The following is a 21,063-nucleotide window of genomic DNA, read 5'->3' as shown; positions in this document are numbered from 1 at the left end:
CTGTAGTGCAGAATTATAGGTATTTCTCAAGGAAACAAGCCAGCACCATATTCTTACACTCTCTGATGATGTTCAGTGATAGATTCTACAAATCCTCCTAGATTTCCAAAAGCCAACACAATCTTAAATTGCCAAAGAAAAGAGCATTTTCAAAACCATTTAAAGACTACAAACAAAACAGAGCAGTAAGGTACAGCTAATGGTAGGTTTTGCTAACTATCCAAACATTATTTTTATTGTGATAAACGATACAGGCAAGTCAGACAGTCTGCCACGAATAGTTGCTTCAGTTTCATAAATCTTTAACTGTCTCATTTGGAGGGGAAAGCAAGAGTATTGCTTGATATTTAAAAGCAAATAAATGTTATCTTATACCAGGGGCTGGAATTTTGTGGCCCTCCATATCAACACCTAACATTTTTGACCATTGAGCATAATGTCTGGGGCTGATGGGAGTTGGAGTTCAACAACATTTGGAGGGGTCACATGAAACCCCATTCCTGAACCAAACAGTTGGTTCATTAAAAAGTTATCCAATGTTCCTGCACAATCCCATTTATTTATTTATTCATTTCTTTTCTGAATCATCCTTCTTCCCAAAGAAGCCCAGTGTGATGTAAAACAAAGAACAGAACAATGAAGTACATCCCATAAATAAAACACGAGATAACAAAAACAGCAATAAAATATCAAAGCGAAAGCACAAAAACTACCTGCAGCTGTTAAGTTTTAGAACAAGTATTATAACAAATTAATTTATAAAAACCTGGCCAAAGAAAAATATATTCTGCTGAAATCTAAATGTAAAAAAAAACACCCTTGGTGTCCCTTCCAACTCTACATTTCTATGATTCCATGATTCTATGAATCATGTTTCAAAGAGAAGGACATTCTGGATTCAGGTTGTCACCACAAAGAAGGCCCTTTTGCAAGTTCTTATACAATGAATTTTCATGAGGACTACTAGGAGAGTCCCTATTCTGCTGATATTAAGACTTCCTCCCTTTCTTTTCAATAGCCAAGGCAATTTCCACAAAACGTCTTTGTTGTCATTAATGAGACACATTTGCAAATACCTAGAAATGGTAAGTCTGTGGTATGTGCACACACATATATAATATCCCACCACCAGACCAGCAGTTTCCCACATGGTCAGCATGTCTTAGAAAAGATACAAAACTTACACACCTGTAACACAAAGCAACTCTGTTCAAGAAAAGCACACACAAACAGCACTAGCTAAAAACAGAAATACCCACCAATTTTTAACAAGCACTAACTAGAAAGACTATACACCTGCCAAAATTAAACAGCCAAGGAAATCGAACTCCATCTCAGAGGAAAGACTATTCTATAGCATCGTGGCTATTGCTATCCAAGTCCCTCTGTTCATATCTCTTTCAATAAATGAATATGAAACAGGGTATACTGTACTTTGCAAAAAGCAATTGGTGTGGAGGCTAATACAATAAATGTTCTCCACAGTATTTGAGCTAAATTATTACATGCCCCATTAAGAGGAAGATACTACTTGCTAAAAAACAATACACTTACTGTATAAATAAAATTTAATGTAATTTTAATGAAAGTACTTTCATTATGGGTAGTACTGAAATGGATTTCATTTCATTCAACTATTTACATACCGCTTCATTACGACAGACTCAAAGTGATATACAATTAACTCAGTAGAAAAAGAAAAAAGGGGGGAAACAACCTATAAATTCAGAACTCAGATAAAATGCCTGCTGAAATAATAATTTTAAAAGTATTTAGCATGTACTGGAATTTCCACAGGGAAGGAGTTTGTTGGACCTCAACTGGAAGGGAGTCCTATAAAATGTACACTGAACTGCAAATTACCACGACACTTTGCATTTATTTTTCCTCTGCTTAATGAGTACTTTAAAACATACTCTTCCACATGCACACCTGAAAGATTTCAAAAGATGAGTACCGGTAGATTAAATACACCACTAAGTGATTTTTGTTAGGTTCCTCCTAAGAATCTATTTAAGAAGAAGTTTCCATTATAAAACTTAATGAGAAAACCTGAGCAAATACTGACATGCGAAAAAGTGCTTCAGGAAAAAAGAGAAATAAAAGAATGCAATGCTATTTAAAAATGGAGATGGGGCATTAATAAGTCACACAAAGGTATTCTGGATTACCAGATATTAGCCTTAGATAAGCTCCATTTCTAGCAACACAAGACAGGTATATCAGAGAGAACAATTACAGCTATTAGACAAAGACCTCTCTTCCTGTCACAGTACTATTCAAATATTCAAAATATGAGCCTATCAGAGCACTTAATATTCATCAGAGATGAGACAGACTTTCTCTTGTGTGCCCTAAAATTACATTCTTTGTGCTAAAAGCAAGTAAGCTCAAGACGGAGCGTGTGCTTGGAGTTTCAATTTTTATGGCTAATAGTGTCTTTTTGCAATTCTCCCACCTCACACCCCGCCGGCGCCCCAGTAACTCTTATATCGGCTCTACAAAAGATCTAGATGGCTTCTTCATTGGGGTATTGTAGTATGTGCTGGCTTAATACAACAAACATCTATTTGGTCTCATAGGACTCACAGCAATAAAAAAATACAGTCACTATGGTCAGAAAAGCTGAAAAAGAATCACAGAAATTCTTCAGGAAGTATCCTAAGTTTCCATTTAGCACTCACTACTCCCGTCACCGTGTTTAAGAAATAATGTACCAAAGCTTTTAAGACCTTAACACACATCTGCATGCTAAAGTAAATTAGGTAAAGGCTCAGCTGAGAGACTCTTGTCCATGATTGTTCATGGGAGGACTGCCAAAGTAGATGAAGCTAATTGTACTAGATACATGTACTAGGCAACAAAAATGGTCAAACAAGCATCTGGTTGGCCACTGTGAGAACAGAATGCTGGACTAGATGGGCCACTGGCCTGATCCAGCAGAATGTTCTTACTTAAGACTAGTTTGTAGCCAAAAAAATAGTGCAGAAAAATGATAACACAGATTAATGTTTGGGACTTGGTATACGGCTGCTTCCTACCAAAGCAATTGTCCTAGACACTGTTGTAATAATAATAATAATAATAATAATAATAATAATAATAATAATGGCCCTACTATGCAAGTTCAGGCTTAAGAGAATTGTTACGATGGATAATTAAGTCCACAGTTCATATCGCTTAACAAGGATAATCAACACCATTGGCACTTTTAGTCTTGGGAACTGGCCTTGGGCCAGTCACTATCTCTCATTTTACCCAACTTCTCAAAGTTGTTGTGAACAAAAATTGGGGGTGGTGACTACTGTGTACCTTGAGAACCTTGGAGGAAAAAAGGGAGGATATAGATCTAATAAAGAAGGAAAGAATAGACAAAGTGCCACCATACATGCCTTTCATATAGTCGATTCCAGGTTCAGTTCTCATTATCTGCAATTAAAAAGCATCTTAGCAAGCTGAAATATAGGAAGCTGTCACATACCGAGTCAGAGCACTGGGCCATTTGGTTCAGTATTGTCTACACCAGGCTTCCTCAACCTCGGCCCTCCAGATGTTTCGAGACTACAATTCCCATCATCCCTAACCACTGGATCTGCTAGCTAGGGATCATACGAGCTGTAGGCCAAAAACATCTGGAGGGCCAAGGTTGAGGAAGCCTGGTCTACACACTAGCAGCGGCTCTCCAGCGTTCTGCTACTGAGCTACAGAGCTTCCCCCAAGACCCCTGCTTGCCACCAGTTGGAGAAAACAGTACTGAATCAAATGTCTGACTATGTAAGACAGTTTTATATGTTCATTAGGCTTTCGTTCCAAAAGCAGACCTCGTTGCCGTAATCAAAACCTGCTTTTTGAAGATAGGCAGGTAAGAACGAAAAGTCAAACCAAACTCATGATGGGTGCAAAGAAAAAATTACACGAGACTCGGGATTCTACTTCATACCAAGAGACAAAATAAGACCTGTAAAGAAGCAGGCCGGAATGTAATATATGATTCAAAACTTGACTTCAAGGTTAAAATAAGAAAGTGATAAACTGAAGAATCTCCTACACAAAAACAGGTCTGCCAATATGGTGGTTTTAAGTCTCTTATTTTGCAGAATACAACCAGAGTATTTTTTGCCTAAAGTGGCATATGATCTGCATTATAGGTGGAGGGGTCTTCTGAAGGAGACTCATGTTTACAAACAGAAGGTCAGATGTTAAAGTACCTATTTCAAGAAATCCTCGGGACATTAAATGAAGTGTTACTGATACGAGCACACATCAATCATTCTTCTTTTAGTAGTCACGCTAAAAATATAGGTGAAATGAGCCATATCTTCAGACATTAACAGTCCTACTCATATAAAATGAATTATACAGGAATTAAAGTCCCATATTTAATCCTCACCTGGGGAACATCATCACAAAAATGGTCTACAAACATGAAATTTTCATTGTCTCGTTTATGATGTATATTGTGGACACTGGGAAGGTATAAACCCCAATAAAGTACAGATTGATATTTCTCTACTTGTTTTACTCAACAATATAATCTTAATTTGTTTGTCTGAGAAGTGTGAATAACAACCAGTACAAATGTCACTTCCAACACATAGAAGCGCCTGTTATCTATACCTTCCGGAAACAACCAACAACATTTTTGTTTCAACAAGCTTTTCGAGTAAGATGGAAGGGTCTCTGCCTTAAGGGTTCATTTTATTTTTAACCCTATGATGTTTATTTTTGCACCTGTACTTTTACTTATAAAACTATTCTTGTACTGTTTTTAAAATTATTTCAGCTGTTTTTAAAGGCATGTCTGTAAATCGCCTTGGGCAATTCAGAAGTTAAATAATAGCTATAAGCAACTTATTGAAGAAAGGTAACAAAGCCTTGCAAAACTGGCGGGATTGCAGGATGTCCTGACCCTGAAGAGATCAGTTATATGAGGACAGCAAGTAGGGCTGAAGTTACTATAGTTCCTCATTGCTTTACTTCGCCCAACAAGACCTATCTAGTTCAGCATCGGCCAGCCAGGTAACTCCTAAAGCTCATAAGCAGGGTATGAAAGCTACCTAATGTTTATTCACTGCACATGGTACTCAGGAAAATATTACCTCTAGGAAACCAGTTACTTGCTGCAATTCTAGAGAAGTCTTCACTCAATGCAACTTCAGAACATACTTTCTGCAGGTGCAGAACCCTAAGTGGAGACCTCCTAAGAATATCTCAATAACTGGGAAGAGTCATATGGAACCCACAAACATCTTCAAGAAGGGCACTCACATTGTCTTGCAAACTACAGAAATGATCTGAGCACCCCAAATGAATATTTCACACTGACACTTTGAAGATATTAACAAAAAGGTAGAAATGTCCCAACAGCAACCATGTTAATTTGGCCAGGTGAACCCAAGTTCATAAAAACTGGTCAGTTTCTATACCCAAGATTTCATGGGTAACCCAGTGATGGGCATTTCAGTTAGGTTTTTCCCTCTTCGGCAACCTCTTCCCCATCCCCTCCAAAAATCTTTTGAAAACTTTCTAAGCTACCCAAATAGGCAGACAAATAGGGAGCTGCTGAATAGGGAAAAGATACTCAATACCCCCCACCACCACAAACAAATGAGTCACCTCATTTGAATTGTGTAATCCACTCTACTTCAGTGTTAAGATCCCAGCGCATCCCATTAACTGGAAATTTTCTATGGCATCTTAAAATGCCTTTTTAAAAAGAGGTAAGTGCTACACTTCAGTAAAGGGGGGAAAAACTGACAGGCTGTTAAATCACACAAAAGTGCCATTTGATATGCCTGATGCTCTCTCACCACTGAAAAATACGCAAAGAATAATGTCCTTCTCAGAACTATGGAAAAGGTTATTGATGCTGCTCACAGTACATACATAAAGTCCCATCCTCTCCTAAATACTATCCTTCTCACTTTATACCATTTTTCAGAAAAATGTGCTCCTACTTGATCTCATCTTTTACATCACCACAAATTTTCTCAGAATAGAGGAGGTTTTTATACAAAAAAAACCATTTTACAGAAGTGAAAGCAATTCAGGTAAAAGGGAAGCAAGCCATCAGCTTTAGGAAACTCGTTTTTCATATGGTTTCTTTATACTTGGAAATACATTTATTTTGTGTGGATCATGTTACAGCATCTGAGTATATAATGGGAAGTCAGACGATACAGCCTTTTTTAAATGAGTATTAAGTATAATGTCTTTTCCAGGTACTCTCTGAAATCTGTTTACCACACATTCATGAAACACTTGAGGTGCACCACAAAAGAAAAATGATAACACCATCTACTGAGATCATCACTTTGATAAATCTCCACACTAATGAGTTAGTTCAGGACTATTCAATGCCAGACATTCTGTGTGTAGAATTTAAATGCTTAGGTGACACCTTCCACTTTGAATTACAAATTACTCTCATGAAACTTGATTTTAATGGTATGATGATCAAGAACAAAGCATAATAAATTACCAAAAGTAGGTCTACATGTACCGCTATTGATGACCACATATTATTTTATCATAAATAACTATTTTAATATTTTCACATCTGTAAATACAAACCAAGGCACTGCCAAGGTGGTAGTGACTAAATTCATAACTTTTTAAAATACCTGCCAAACCATATCAAAGCTACTCCAAAGTACAGAACTAAACATTCTTTTTGAGTAGAATTTGCTCGGCAAAACTGACGCTATGGAGATTACAAAGTGTGAAATCTTCAGTTCAGAAATCCAGCCATAATCTGAAAGAAAATCCATGACTTTATTGCTACTAGAAAAAGAGAGTAGCCAGGACCACACTGAAAACTAAATTGAACATCTTTTTTTGTTTCTGATATCTGAGACTTCTAAGCAAGCATTTGATTTAGAATGCCCAAACTCAATAATGGCAGGAGTTCAATTATCACTTTGTGCCTCTGAGTACAAAATGGCCAGTGAAACTTGTACCATCAAGTATTCTCATATTCTGCTATATGCATATGCAAATTCATTATCTGACCACTATGCTTTTTTTGTATAGGTACCCAAGGGCTCCTATACTCCCCCCTTTCAAAATATTGATCAAAATAATTGAATAAAGTTCTACTGTACAGTTGATAAAACAAAATTATGATTTAGGACAGTGATTTAGAGCTTTTGTACTGCATACACATTATTTAAAAAACAGCAACAGCCTCTTTTTGATGAATAAGGTTAAAAAAAAAGTTTATCCAAAATATAGTTGTTGTGAACACTGAAAAAAGTCATGAACAAAATGTCTATTTCTTTCTGTTTCCCCACACATGTCATCTATGTGTAAATTGTGCTAAGAAAACTTTCAAGTTAAGATGTCACAAACTACTCAATTATATTTACAGGGGACTACTTATTAATCACATGCACTGCTGAGCCTCTGAGCTTCTTGCATTCAAGGTGAGACAGAGATGTAGCATACAGGAGGACTTGAAAGAAAGAAGGGGATGAAACTAAGAAGCTGTGTTTTGTCTCTGAACTTACCGCTGGCATTCCCCAGCATGCAAAACTAGATCTTCATTGTTCTTTGCACTAACTGTGAGCTCATGTTCTGTTGAGTTGAACACATCAAGGAGGAGATGGCACTGGCGGGTACTGTTTGAAGAGATTTAAACAAACAATGTTGAGGTTTTAACAATCATCACAGAGTTACGATAACAGAAAAACATTAATCGTTATTAAAGGAAAGGAACAGTCTGTGATCAAGTCAGTGTTTTTTTTCCATTGCAGCAAATCTCAGCACTTCTCAGAGCAGTGACTATTTAACATTTTAGCTATTGTGTCCCAGTCACTGTTCAAATTCAAGTATCACAGTAAACTATGGTTTAATGAGATGTCAGCTTCCTTCTGGTATCAGATGCTCTCTTCCTCCTCCCACACAGCTGAGATGAGCATGGAGATGTTTGCTTTCAGTTTTAGTTAACTGTGTCTTCTTGTGTCATCTGTAAACTCAAACTGTGATTCAAGTTACCTATGGTTAGTTTAAAACAGCTCAAACTGATTTCTCTAGCTGGCTTGTTTAAACTAACCATAGTTAACACGAACTGCCATTTCTGGTGTGGGCAACATGGGAATCCACAATTAAAGGCATGGAAACCCATAGTTAAGGTGTCTGAACTCATCCTCTCAGCTATGCTGGAGGAGGAGGAGTATGCACAAACCAAAGGCAGTCACACTGCAGAGCACATTACAGTAATCCAACATTGATGAAACTAAGGCACTATAGCCAGGATCAGGACTGGGTGCAGCCGGTATACTAGCCTAAATTGAGCAAAAGCATTGCTGGTCACTGCCACACCATGATGATCCATGATGTATCTAGGAGCACTGCCAAACTGCAAACTACGTTTCTCAAAGGGCATACAACCTCATACAAAACAGGCTGAATCTCTACTCCAGTGATATCTGTTAGGGTGAGATAAAGGGCTGGATTGTCAGGATCCATTAAGGCAATTCTTATTTTGTTAAAAATCACCCTATTGTACTAACAGTGAGAGTATCAGAGGGAAGAATGTACAATTTAAGAATGGATTTTAATCTGCTAGTGAATTATGGTGCTGGATGAGACTCTTGAGAGTCCCATGGACTGCAAGTAGATCAAGCCTATCCATTCTGAAGGAAATCAGCCCTGAGTGCTCACTGGAAGGACAGATCCTGAAGCTGAGGCTCCAATACTTTGGCCACCTCATGAGAAGAGAAGACTCCCTGGAAAAGACCCTGATGTTGGGAAAGAATGAGGGCACAAGGAGAAGGGGACGACAGAGGACGAGATGGTTGGACAGTGTTCTCGAAGCTACCAGCATGAGTTTGGCCAAACTGCGGGAGGCAGTGGAAGAAAGGAGTGCCTGGTGTGCTCTGGTCCATGGGGTTATGAAGAGTCTAACACGACTGAACAACTAAACAATAACAGTGTTTGTAACTAGCTGATGGCCCTAAATCCAGATCATTAGGGCTACAGCATGGATGTATGATCTCATGCATTTGGTGTCAGGGTTATACGTAACTGTGCTTGGATAATGAGTCACACAATGCCCTTAAACTTTTTAATTCTCCATTTGCCTTAACCATACTTCTTCACTAGATGTGCATATCTGACACATTCTAGGTTTACTCAAGTCATTTTGAGAAAGCACCATTTTTTAAAGAATTAAAATCTATTACAGTGCTATCATAACTTGATAAAATCTTCAAGCATTGAAAAACATTTCATCAGCAAATGAATATATAAAGCATTCATCACGGGGAGAGAGAGAGAGAAAACTAAATTCAATTGAGTAGAGGAGATGAGACAGGCAACTACTATTGCTTTATTCATTAGCAACGCTAAAATAGAAACTCATAAAATTTAACTGAACCAAATGACAGACTGCTCCAGTTTGGAAACAGGCAGATTTGTTAAATTTTTGGCATTAGGAGAAGAAGCTGAATTACGCCAAATTTCTCCCAACAGGCAGAAATGTTCTATTTCATAATGCATGAAACCAATAGAAGGTATATTATATCCATGCTGCATGACAAAAAAATAAACTGAGAAGCGGCTGTCTTCTGCTGATAGGTTCTTCCACCACTCTTCACAGGTGGAAGAGTCTAAGCCTGCTATGCTGTCATGGGATGGTCGTAAACACTGTAACTGCTGAAAGGAATGATTCTGTTACAGAATGCTAGCTGTTTCTATGAAAAGGTCAATGGGTTTTTTTTAGGGAAATCTCCATGTGAGAACTAGAGAGTGGCTGTGTAGTTTTTGCTAGAAATGAAATACAGGCAGACAGGAGAGTCGCGCATTCCTGGGAACTGGACTAGGGAGATGGGTTAAGAGTGGCTGGATGAATAACTGTCTTTCTACAGGCACTGCGGTCGTCTGCAAGGGATTTCCACATGGCAAGGTTGATGTTCCCAGCAATGAACGAGGTATACGTATTGTGGCCTTGCCGCTGTGCTGTGGAACAGGAGTCTCCAGGCTCTGATGAAGACCAAGACTCAAGATGGGTAAGCAGATACGAAACAGAGAGCCTGAAGTGTGGTGGTTATGTCCAATCACCAGGATCGCATTGCAGAACTAGGGCTTGAACACAGTTAGATTACCTAGGAATACACAATTTTTGAAACTGTCCGCTGATTTGTATTATGACCGACAGGAAAGGGGGGAACATAGGGAAATAATGGTCAGGTTTCATTAAAGTGGACTACTGACAACTGCAATGTGAGAACATGACAGAAAGGCAATCATAGAATCTTACAGTTGGAAGGGACCCAAGGGTCATCTAGTCCAACCCCCTGCAAATCAAGAATCTCAGCTAAAGTATCCATGACAGATGGCCATCCAACCATATGCACCCAAGTTAAGAGATGGATTCCAAAGAAAAAGATGGATGAGTACTTTCTAGCAGAGCCACTCCGAAACTGATGATATGATTACTTAATCTCTCCAATCTGCAATTAATATCTTTTTAAAAAGCCACTTTTGTACTATTCGTAAATTGCTTTGAAAACAGATATGGAAAACCAGGGTGCAAATACTGTAAACAACTTTTTAAAAACTAGGCAAAAATTCATGAGTAGCTCATAACTTATACAAATATGTGATTTCAAGCAAAATTAATCGCACTAGTTTAAAACAAATAAAACTTTGTTTCATAATTTGCAGTGCTCAAGTCTTACAATCAGCAGACAGTGTGGATCATAAACAGAGAAACAAGCTGTTTTTTTAAATAACACCAGTTCACAGATGTGTGGACAGAGAGTCCAAATGTGTCAATGAAGTGTAGGAATGAGATGCAATTTGTATTAGTAGTGGGAAATTTGTAGAAGTGCAGGAGCGCTATATGTCACCAAAACCACAAATGATGAGCACTATAAAAAAAGAGTATTTAAATGCACATTCACATCAATACTTGTACAGTGACAACACATTTTGTAAAAAAAATGAAGGAACATAAAATAATTCTGGCAATGTTGTTGTTGTTGTTTAATCGTTTAGTCCTGTCCGACTCTTCGTGAAGGGGCTTGAATAACTCAGAGAAGCTCTGAGCTATGCCGTGCAAGGCCACCCAAGACTGACAGGTCATAGTGGAGAGTTTTGATTAAACGTGATCCACCTGGAGCAGGAACCGGCAAGCCACTCCAGTATCCCTGCCAAGGAAACTCCATGGACAATTCTGGCAATAGCTCCACCTAAAGATTTATTCATCCATATTATTTCTGGACCTAGCTCAACAAAAGTACTTAGGAGGTTGGTTTCTTGACCTCTAACAAAACACAACATGGTTTGATATGGCTAATGCCATAATCCAAAGCAGCAACGTGCAGTTCTTCTAATAAACAGAGTGAGAGCTTTGTTTCATACTTTCACTGTGTTGCTGTTCATTTTCAAAAAGGTTGTATCTCCGACACACTGTGAGCCTAGGTGTGCTGCTGAATGGAATCACAGTTTGGCTTATAAACAAAGGGTCATATCCATTGCTGAAGCTCTGCTGGTGCAACAAACTTCTGTGCATGTTACAGAGCTTCTTCTTTCTCTTCTCTCCATTCCAACTGCTACATCCTCAAAATCAGCTCCGGAGGGTTGGGAAGCATGTTTTTCTGGGTGCACAGTGGGGAGTGGGAATGGAAGTCCTACTACGCTAGTGAATGCTTCACTGATGCAGTGCTGGGTACAAGCCTAAGTGAATTTATATATGCTGGTATTTCTACTGAACACTACTGTGATGGGATGATGAGCTGCTTGTGCGAGAAATTCCTAATCCCTCAGAGTTTGGCTAAGTCCACAAACCTCTGTCTGTAACGGAGCTCCTTAAGCATGGCTCCGTCAGTCGCTTGTAGAATCCGACAGTGGGCGTTTACGGAACTTCTTCCAGCATAAAAGCTCCTTAACGGAAACGCATCTTCTGGACTCTCGGCGTGACAGTTTCCGGCGAGGAGTGGGTGTCCCTATAGGAGGTCCTGAAACCTCCCCACTGTTCTCGCTTGAAGTGTCTCTGAGCCCTCCCTCCGACTCACTTTCCCTTGGAGCTCCTCCTCTCCCCCTGCTGGTTCCCTCCTCAGCTGATAAGTCTCTCTCAGCCTCTGTGAGCCCTTTCACCTCCTGTTTTTCCGATGGCAGTTCCCTGACAACTACCTATTATGCAAAAATACAATGCTGAAGTAGACTCAATGAAAGCATTAACTTTCACTGAACTCCATTCTCAGTTATATTATGTGGCTTGCGTTATGATAGAAACAATACTATGTGAAAAAATTATTAAGTACTTTAAGAGGAAATAATAATAATAATAATAATAATAATAATAATATACTGATATAATAGAGAGAGCAAAAGAACAAAAAGCTTGTTTAAAGCAAAGATTAATTGTAACATGAATAAAAGAGGAGAAATAGATAATTTTGCAAGCCCCGAAGTATTCTTTAAACTTTAACATGGTTTTAATGAAACTGGAAATTAACATGTAGGAAGGCCAATTTTTAGGTCATTTGGGCAACTTCATTCAGATGCACTGGGTCACTTCTATGAAATTATAAGCACACTGGTTCAAAAAAGGAAACAAAATGTTTTGTTTTTGCTGATTAGCCTTTAGCGGTGTACAGATACATGGGACCCTTGAGAAAATGCAAGAGGGAACTATTTCTCAATTAATAGTAATCTACTTTGGTATATTGCAGGAATAAGATTGCTGTCCCAATATTGCTGCTGCTGCTGCTGCTGCTACTACTATACTGATGTTATATAGAGAAATCCTTCCCCCTTCCCACACAAAAGTAAGCTTTTTAGAAACAACACACCTTGTTGCGGGCAGAGTACTAACACGTGTAAAGAAGACAGACGGCTCCACATCTACATGAAGTCCCAGAGACAAGTTCCTGTAATAGCCATCGACATGTCCTGGACCTCCTGAGTATTTGAAGTTCAAGATGGCTTCCAGCGTCTAAAAAAAACAAAGTAAAAAATTTAAATCGGCTTTTTCCCCCTATACTAAAATATACAGTTTATTTCTATCACCTTTCCATTGCTGAGCACCAAGTATCACTTTGTGCTTCCACTAACAATACTGCTCCGGCTACCCTGATGTAAATGCAACAGGGGCTTTAGGAAATATAACAGGATGATCTCAAAGATTACAGTCAGCTATGGTACATCATAACATCTGCCTTAAAAGGGGGGGGGGAGACCACCTATAAATGCAATTTAAAAACAAATTCACACAACCATATTTCAGGTAATGGGATTTACTATGAATGGATTTCATTTGGTAAATGAACAGGGACATGCAATTGTTTCATTATGCACCAAATTTGGAACTACTGGTGTCATTCCTGCATTTTACTGTACTTCCATTGCTTTAAGCACCTGTGGTAAAGTGGGACATTGGCTCACAATAATGTAGCACTGTTTCACCAGAGAACAAAGGAAGAATAAGCCTGCATTCACAAACGATTAACTCTACCTTGAAATTTATGGATATATCTGTTGTAGCTTAGCTAACCTTATATCTGATTTCACACAGTCACACAATTTGTTTTTTTGCTTAATCACAATCAAATGATACGCAGCATGGCTAATCTTACATCACCACAACTAGGCAACTTGTGCAACCATTAATATCATGTCTAGAAAATAATCATTAGGCAATACGTTTAAAAACGAAGAAAAACACCCTACAAACATTTTCAGATTAACAAAATGCTGAGTTAAAATCAGCAGTTTCAGAAAGCTGACATTGCTTGAGACAAACTTGTAGTATTGAAAATATTTTTATTTTATTTTTTGCTGGTGACATAATATTTTGTAAAGTGTGGCAAAGTACAGATTTCACTCTTTTGTTCTATAGCCCAAAACTGATGATGTCCTGCTGTTATGCAGGGCAACCTGTACAAAACCGATTGAATAGCAAAACTGAATTCCTTTGAAGTGCTTTCTTTTACATGGAAGAAAAAGAAAGTGAAATAATTGCAGAATCCAAGAAACAAAAACAAATGCTGAAGTTGATGTGTTTTTAATGAAACTCCTACATAAAAAACAGCTCCATTAGTGCTAGGCCTTTGGGCAAACATCTGGGGATCCACAGCACCATCCTCAGGGAGACCATCAAACTTTGTAGCTTAGCTTTCTTCTCCCCATCTCTTGACTGAGTCCAGAGTGTCCACTGCTCTTCTCTCACTTAAAATCACCACTGAGTTTGAATTTCAAAAGAAGGGAAATGCAAAATGGAAACTGTGCCCCAAGTAATGATTTCAGCCAACATATTTTGGCAGCGAATCTGCCTTGGTTACCAGGTGCCACTAGAAAAACACAGCTGAGACTAAAGAAGGAAGGGTATTTCACTATATGCATGTTTCCCACTTCCATCTCAGCTCCCTGTTCAAACTGGCAGCCCGCAGCCCAGCTATGGGTGTTGCCAAGATCTGGTATTTCATTAAAACTGCTGCCAGAAGGCATGGCTATAATTTAAAAGTGCCAGGAGCAACCAGTGCCAAAAGGAAGAACCTGTGCAACCCAGAAGTAAGCCAGCCCAAAAACTTTGCATGTCAGGCAAACGCATGGGGTTAAGATTACCATGTTTGCCACTGAAAATCTAGCATTGCTTACATCATTCAAAATATCATATTGGGGCTTTGAGGACTAGAGATGTCTCTGGGACATCTTGCCTTGAAGGCCAGCAGGTGTCAGAGCACTAGAATGACCTGCTGGTGTTTGGAATAGAAACCGAATTACTGGAAATGCATCAGAACGTCCATAGGTAATTTGACAGTGTTAAAGTACAGCTATTAGAGGCAGTTTTCCATACTCACTGCCTGAAGTTACTTCAATGCAAGATGCTTAGGAATTCTCGTTTTGAAGTCAGGAATTATGCTATTTGAGTGATTTCATGCACCATTTTTGCATCTTCACAAAGGATTAGGAAAAAATATGCTAACAAGTAAGCATATATGGATGTTTGCTCAGCTTTCTTGCAATGGAAAATGCCTTGGCTACTTAAACAACAAAGAGTTCTGGGGCACCTTAAAATCTAACACATGTATTATGACATAAGCTTTTGTGGACTAAGGTCTACTTCGCAAGAAGCTCCTAAACTGTCATCCATTTATCAACAGATTTATGAGCAGAAGGGCCTATTTTCAGGTCTTTCAATCATGTTGAGAGGCCTGAAGCAAAGCAGAGGGAAACCCTTTCAGATGGAGAGAAAGAAAAACACTTGTTGGTCTCCAATATGTGCCTCAGCTCCTGGGTAGCAGAGCTACTTCCTCTGTCTCTCTCAATGAGAGTTAGCAGCTTGCAGGTTCATTGTGGTTAAGCAACCACTCTGCCTCATTTCCAGTCCAAAGGTGGAGAGATGAGTGAAGATGGGCTGCTGGACAGTGATGCTCATTAGCCTGTTTTGCTTCAGCAACATTAGCCTGTTTAGCTTCTATGCAAGAGGAAGAAACGCCAATCACAGAAGCTGTACCAGGAAAGTAAAGCCGTCTGTCCATAAGAACCCTCTTCTCTTCTCAATGATGCCACTTCCATCAAACTTTATGGTAAGGTACAACCAGAGCATTGTCCAAGTATCTGCCTGAAAGGGTGCATCTCACACACAAAAGAAATAAACTATAAATATAAAGGAAAAATTGAAGGCGGTCACAATAATTAAGATAAAATCGATGCCAGAACCCTACTGCTTCTAGCCTGGCAAAGCTGATATGGGAGCCGAAGACAAAATTCTGGTCTTCTGTAATTCCCGGAAATTAGAGAAATGGGAAATAAGGGGACAAGAAATCCAGCAAGTAAAGATGCACAGATTTCTCATAATTTTATTCCAGAGCAACTCAGGTTGGTCAAACCATTGCACAAGTGCTATAAAACAGGCAAAGTGTACCTCCTCAGCAGTAGCTCGCTTTTATTTTCAGAAAGGTAACCCACTTATACCAGCTGCTATTCAGATTTTTCAAGCTAATAGTGATTTAGATAAGATACACTCAAGTTTATTGTGACATGTCCTGGGGCTCCCAAGTTCAAGCAAGTATGAGACGATGTGTGCAGAACTAGGTATAAACACAATGGACTATTGGGTGTGAGCCAGCACTATAAAATCGTGGTTGCGCTGCCATTTTGGTTGTCAAACTCTGAGTCTGCTCTCTGACTTACTTAAGGACTCTTATAAATCTAGATGCTTCCAACTCTTACATAGCAAAATCAGATATATTGAAATTGACTTGAAACTCTTGCATAATTCAAGTGAGCAATATATTTATCTCAATATTCAAACCAGATTAAGGAACACTGAAAACAAAACATTGAGTCGGCTGTACATAAAATTTGCTCTCCCAAATTCTATGGTTTTAATACAACAAATAACAGGGTGACATATATCTCAAAATTAATAATTGCAGTCCAACGCAGGCCCGATTGAACATTTCCCCCTTAGCTGTAGTCAAGGGCAGATATTTAAACAACCCCAGATGATAAACATTGTGGATGTTCTTTGAATGTGCTGGACATTGTAGAACATTTTCTTTCCTACTGTCCAGCTACACAAAGGTGTGCTATCCCCATTTTGGGGGCTGTCTAACATCACGGCACAATGAAATATCAGATTCTATCTGTCTGACATTAACCCAGAAGAAACTGCAAGGGTGGCTGAGTTTTTGTCAATAGTATCTCTTAGAGTGGTGAATTGCATTATTTAGCGGGAAGAAATCCCAATGAAAATCATCGTTGTTATATATTTTACATGGCTGTTTATTTGTATATATTTTAAATTTTTATATCTGGTGTTTTATGATGGCCTATACTTGTAATGCCTAATAAAGGTCTGGTGAAGTAAGAAAGATAGATATGGGAGAAGATCTTCTCAGTGTCATTCCTGCTAGAAGCCCTGTTGGTCTACCAAGAAGAGGTACTTTCTAAAATAAAGACTGTCGCAGCCTACAACCACCAGAGAATGTCATTTGTTGAGCTCACTTTGGTCTCATTCTTGGTTCCTGAGGATACTTGTGGTACTTTTTTGTTTCTTGATCAGGTCCTTTAAGCTCCTCCAGAATTTGCATAGCTACTGTTTATCAGCTCACTCATTTAGACACTCGAACTCAGGACGAAAGGGAGAAACGCACTAAGAGGAAGGCACGCTTGGCAAACCCTCACCATGAACAACTCCCTCCCAGAAACCTATGTCCCCACTGTAGAAGGACATGTGGATCCAGAATTGGCCTCCACAGTCACTTATGGGCACACCGTTAAGACCGTGTTCATGGAAGACATTCTTATTTGGCTACAAGTGATTGCCGAAGAAGAAGAGGAGAGTCTTCAGGCACTCTCTTATCCTCAAATGTTCATGTTGAGCCTGGTATATGCTAGCTCACACAGCCTTTTTAAGTGAGCCAGCCCTCAGAGCCTGAAGAATCCCTGGGGCATGGCTCTAATAGCAAGATGCTGTATTGCTTTTATTATTCGGTTGGAAGCCGCCCAGAGTGGCTAGGGAAACCCAGCCAGATGGGTGGGGTATAAATAAATTGTTGTTGTTGTTGTTGTTGTTGTTGTTGTTGTTGTTGTTGTTAAGATGCAGGCACACAGAAGTGTTAAGACCTCTATCTCAGAGCATGAGCTACTTTGTGCAGCCAATGACCCTTCCCTTCCCTTCCGATTCTATGAATTTGTTGTCACAGAAGACCATGAATACAGCAAGAGACAACATTTGCTGACCCACACAAAGAGTTCTTTAAAAATGTGAATTTTTTAAAAAGTGAATTACTTTAGTCTGGACATGGGGAAAGATTAACAATGAATGGCTTAGCGGCTTTCTATGAGAAGTTGTTGGGGGCAGAATTCTGCATTTTTATACAGTATCTCTTATTCTCGAGGTACTTCAAGCTGTGTCACAAAGCAGTGGTCACCTGCAGCGAGGTAAATTTGCTGCAAAGTAACAATGATCTTACTGTGCAATGTCCATTAACCTTAATGCACCCTTCACAGCTAGAAGCCCATTCATAGCACTTAAAATATATCTAAAATACACTGTAGAACCAATTTATAGAAACACGATTAATTTGATGAATGGCAGTTTCAGCTCACAACATGCACATAATCCCCACGAGTAAATGACTTTGGAGAAAACACAGGGAAGATTATGCCCTTAATTTATAGAACCAGAACCTGAAGTGTACATGCAGGGATTATACTTATTTAAGCATCTTTTAGCATCCCCTTCATCATGTGACCCCATGGTTTGTTATAATGCAATCAAAACAAGAACGTTTCCAGACAGTGAAGAGCTAAACAGAATTAAAGCACCCATCTCTTGAAGGGGCTCAGTTAGTGCCAGCGCCTTCTGTCAGGAGTTTGGGTGTAGCCTTCGACGCCTCCCTTTCTATGGAGGCGCAGGTTGCAACTGCGGCAAAGGCGGCATTTGTCCACTTCCGCCACGCTAAGCAGCTGGTCCCTTACCTTTCTCACCCCGATCTGGCCACAGTGATCCATGCGACAGTTACCTCCAGGCTTGATTATTGTAATTTGCTCTATGCAGGGTTGCCCTTGAAGCTGACCCAGAAACTCCAGCGGGTGCAAAACGCCGCGATGAGGCTCCTTACGAGGTCATCGCCATGGGACCACATTCATCCAGTGCTACACCAGCTGCACTGGCTCCCAGTGGAGTACAGGGTCAGGTTCAAAGTGCTTGTTTTAACCTTTAAAGCTCTATACAGCTTAGGACCGTCGTACTTACGGGACCGCCTCTCCTGGTATGCCCCACGGAGGACCTTACGGTCCACAAGCAATAATACTTTGGAGGACCCGGGTCTCGACTGGCCTCAACCAGGGCCAGGGCCTTTTCAGCCCTGGCCCCAGTCTGGTGGAACGCTCTGTCGCAAGAGACCAGGGCCCTGCAGGATTTGAGATATTTCCACAGGGCCTGTTAAGACAGAGCTGTTCCGCCAGGCCTTTGGTCCGGGCCCAGTCTGACCCCTTTCTTTCTATGGGACCCTGTATGTAAGTGGCCTCCTTGGCTCTCTCTATCGGTCCATATGGGACCAGCACGAGTGGCCGGGCCTGGTGAACTTTTAATTCCTTACCCCTACGGTTATGATTTGTGGGTTCCTACTTAATTTTATTTTGATTTTAAATGTGATTGGAATTGTATTTTAAACTAATCGTTTGATTTTGTTTTTTAAATGTACTGTATATTTGCTGTTAGTTGCCCTGAGCCCGGTCTCGGCCGGGGAGGGTGGGGTATAAATAAAATGTATTATTATCATTATTATTATTATTATTAAAAGTTCAGTAAAAAAAAAACAGAACTGCAGAAATTGCCATGCGAACAGATCTTTAGCCTAATGCTGAAATACCAAAAGAGGGGGCATTCTGCAATTATGCCTAATGCTGAAATACCAAAAGAGGGGGCATTCTGCAATTTGGGTGCCACCACGAAGGACACTGGAGAAGGGCCTCTTCCAGATACCTGGGTTCCAAGATTTGGGTTCTAAGATGTTTAGGGCTTTACAGTGCAGCACCAGCACCTTAAATTCAGCCAGGAAGCAAACAGTCAATGGAGATCCTTTGGGTTCCATGTTGTACAGTATGGTCTCTGCTAGCTGCCCCAGTCAACATTCTGACAGCTGTGTTCTGCTTCCAAACCATTTTCAAGGGCAGCCCCACAGAAACCACACCACAGTAATCCAAATGGGAAGTTACCAAGGCATTTGTCACTGTGGCTTAGGTCACCTCTGTCCAGGAATAGCCATAGCTGGCAAACCAGTCGGAACTTGTCTAAGGTACTCCATGCCACTGAACCCACTTTGGCCTCTAGCCACGCAACACTTACCAATAAAAATCTATGCATGCCAATGGAAGCATTTGCAAGTGTTGCTTGAGATGGGCGATTCAGAAAAAGACTGTAGAGGGGTTTTCCTCTGAAGAGGGTCTTAATCTCCTGTGAAACTTCACCCAGCTTAACTGTACGGCTAAACCATGTTTTAGAGAGCCAATGAGGTGGCACTGGACTAGGTCCTAGGAGGCAAGGGTTCAAATTCCTTCTCAGCCATGAAACTCACTGGGTGACCTTGGAAAGGCCATTGTCTCTTACCCCAGCCTACTTCATAGGGCTTCTGTGAGGATAAAATGGAGAAGGGGAGAACCACACGCACCACCTCGACCTCCTTGGAGGAAATATGGGGTATGCATATAATCATGAGAGGTTACTTGAAAGCAAAAACTAAACTAGTCATTCTCTACACTTGACGGAACCCTGCCAGATGGGTGGGGAATAAATAATAAAATTATTTATTTAATATTTAAAAGAGTATTATTATAAGCTTGATGCTTTGCCTAGGGTTCGTGAAACCTCATGCATGTAGCACTAAACCATGACTGAGTTTTATGTGCACACACAGTCAGTGTGTGTAACACTGCAGTCACCAATTAGCGCGAACTGAGCTGTGATGAAAATTCAGACTACAATCCTGTACCAATTACATTGGTAGCAAGCCTCACTAATCTCAATGGTGCTTGCTTCATGTAGTAGATGATCGTATGACAGCAAAATACCAAAATCTACTTCCATATAGTCTTTTAAAAATGCTGCATTTCCTCACAAAGCAACAACCTTCTATGTGTACACCAAAATCCCACATAAAACAGGTGATGTGAATTGCCATGATGCCCCTTGCTCAGCAGTGTGGCCATCTGCCCTCCAGTCGAATAAATCTGAAATCCTGAGGCAGCTATAACAATGACGTGCAAGTCCAAGAAACTAAATCCCAAGTGTATGTGTGTCTGTTTTAAACGCTTAAAATAGTCATTACAATTTGTCTATTTAAGGCAAGATGGCCTTTCATGGTGTCTGCTGCCCTTGAGAACTAAAATAGTTATTACGGTAACTGCATGCTGACCCAACATTTTAAGACACAATTGCCTACATAGTTCTGTAGCTTTTCTTCAGATGTAGTGCACACAAGCTGAATTTCAGAAGCAACATGCAGTATCCCACATTCATCGTCTAGTTCATTCATCTGCATTTATGTCTTATCAACTCACTGAACAATGAAATTGCATCATCCCTTTGTGTAATAATACAGT

General features: G+C 39.8%; 1 protein-coding gene across 3 annotated transcripts in view; it reads right to left on the bottom strand.

The window, feature by feature from the left end:
* The window catches only part of TRAPPC9 (trafficking protein particle complex subunit 9), a 263,304-nt gene that overhangs the window by 173,955 nt on the left and 68,286 nt on the right, over positions 1-21,063 (bottom strand). For all 3 annotated transcript variants that reach the window (XM_053395217.1, XM_053395219.1, XM_053395218.1), the window contains 2 exons: positions 12,801-12,943; positions 7,509-7,619 (listed from right to left, as the gene is read on the bottom strand). In XM_053395217.1, the coding sequence (XP_053251192.1) occupies positions 7,509-7,619; positions 12,801-12,943 (254 nt within the window). The remainder of the gene's footprint in view (positions 1-7,508; positions 7,620-12,800; positions 12,944-21,063) is intronic.

This window comes from Podarcis raffonei, chromosome 7 (genome assembly GCF_027172205.1).
Source record: "Podarcis raffonei isolate rPodRaf1 chromosome 7, rPodRaf1.pri, whole genome shotgun sequence".
Taxonomy (NCBI): Eukaryota; Metazoa; Chordata; class Lepidosauria; order Squamata; family Lacertidae; genus Podarcis; species Podarcis raffonei.
Note: the sequence above shows the minus strand (reverse complement) of the source record. Positions and strands in the feature narration are given on the sequence as shown.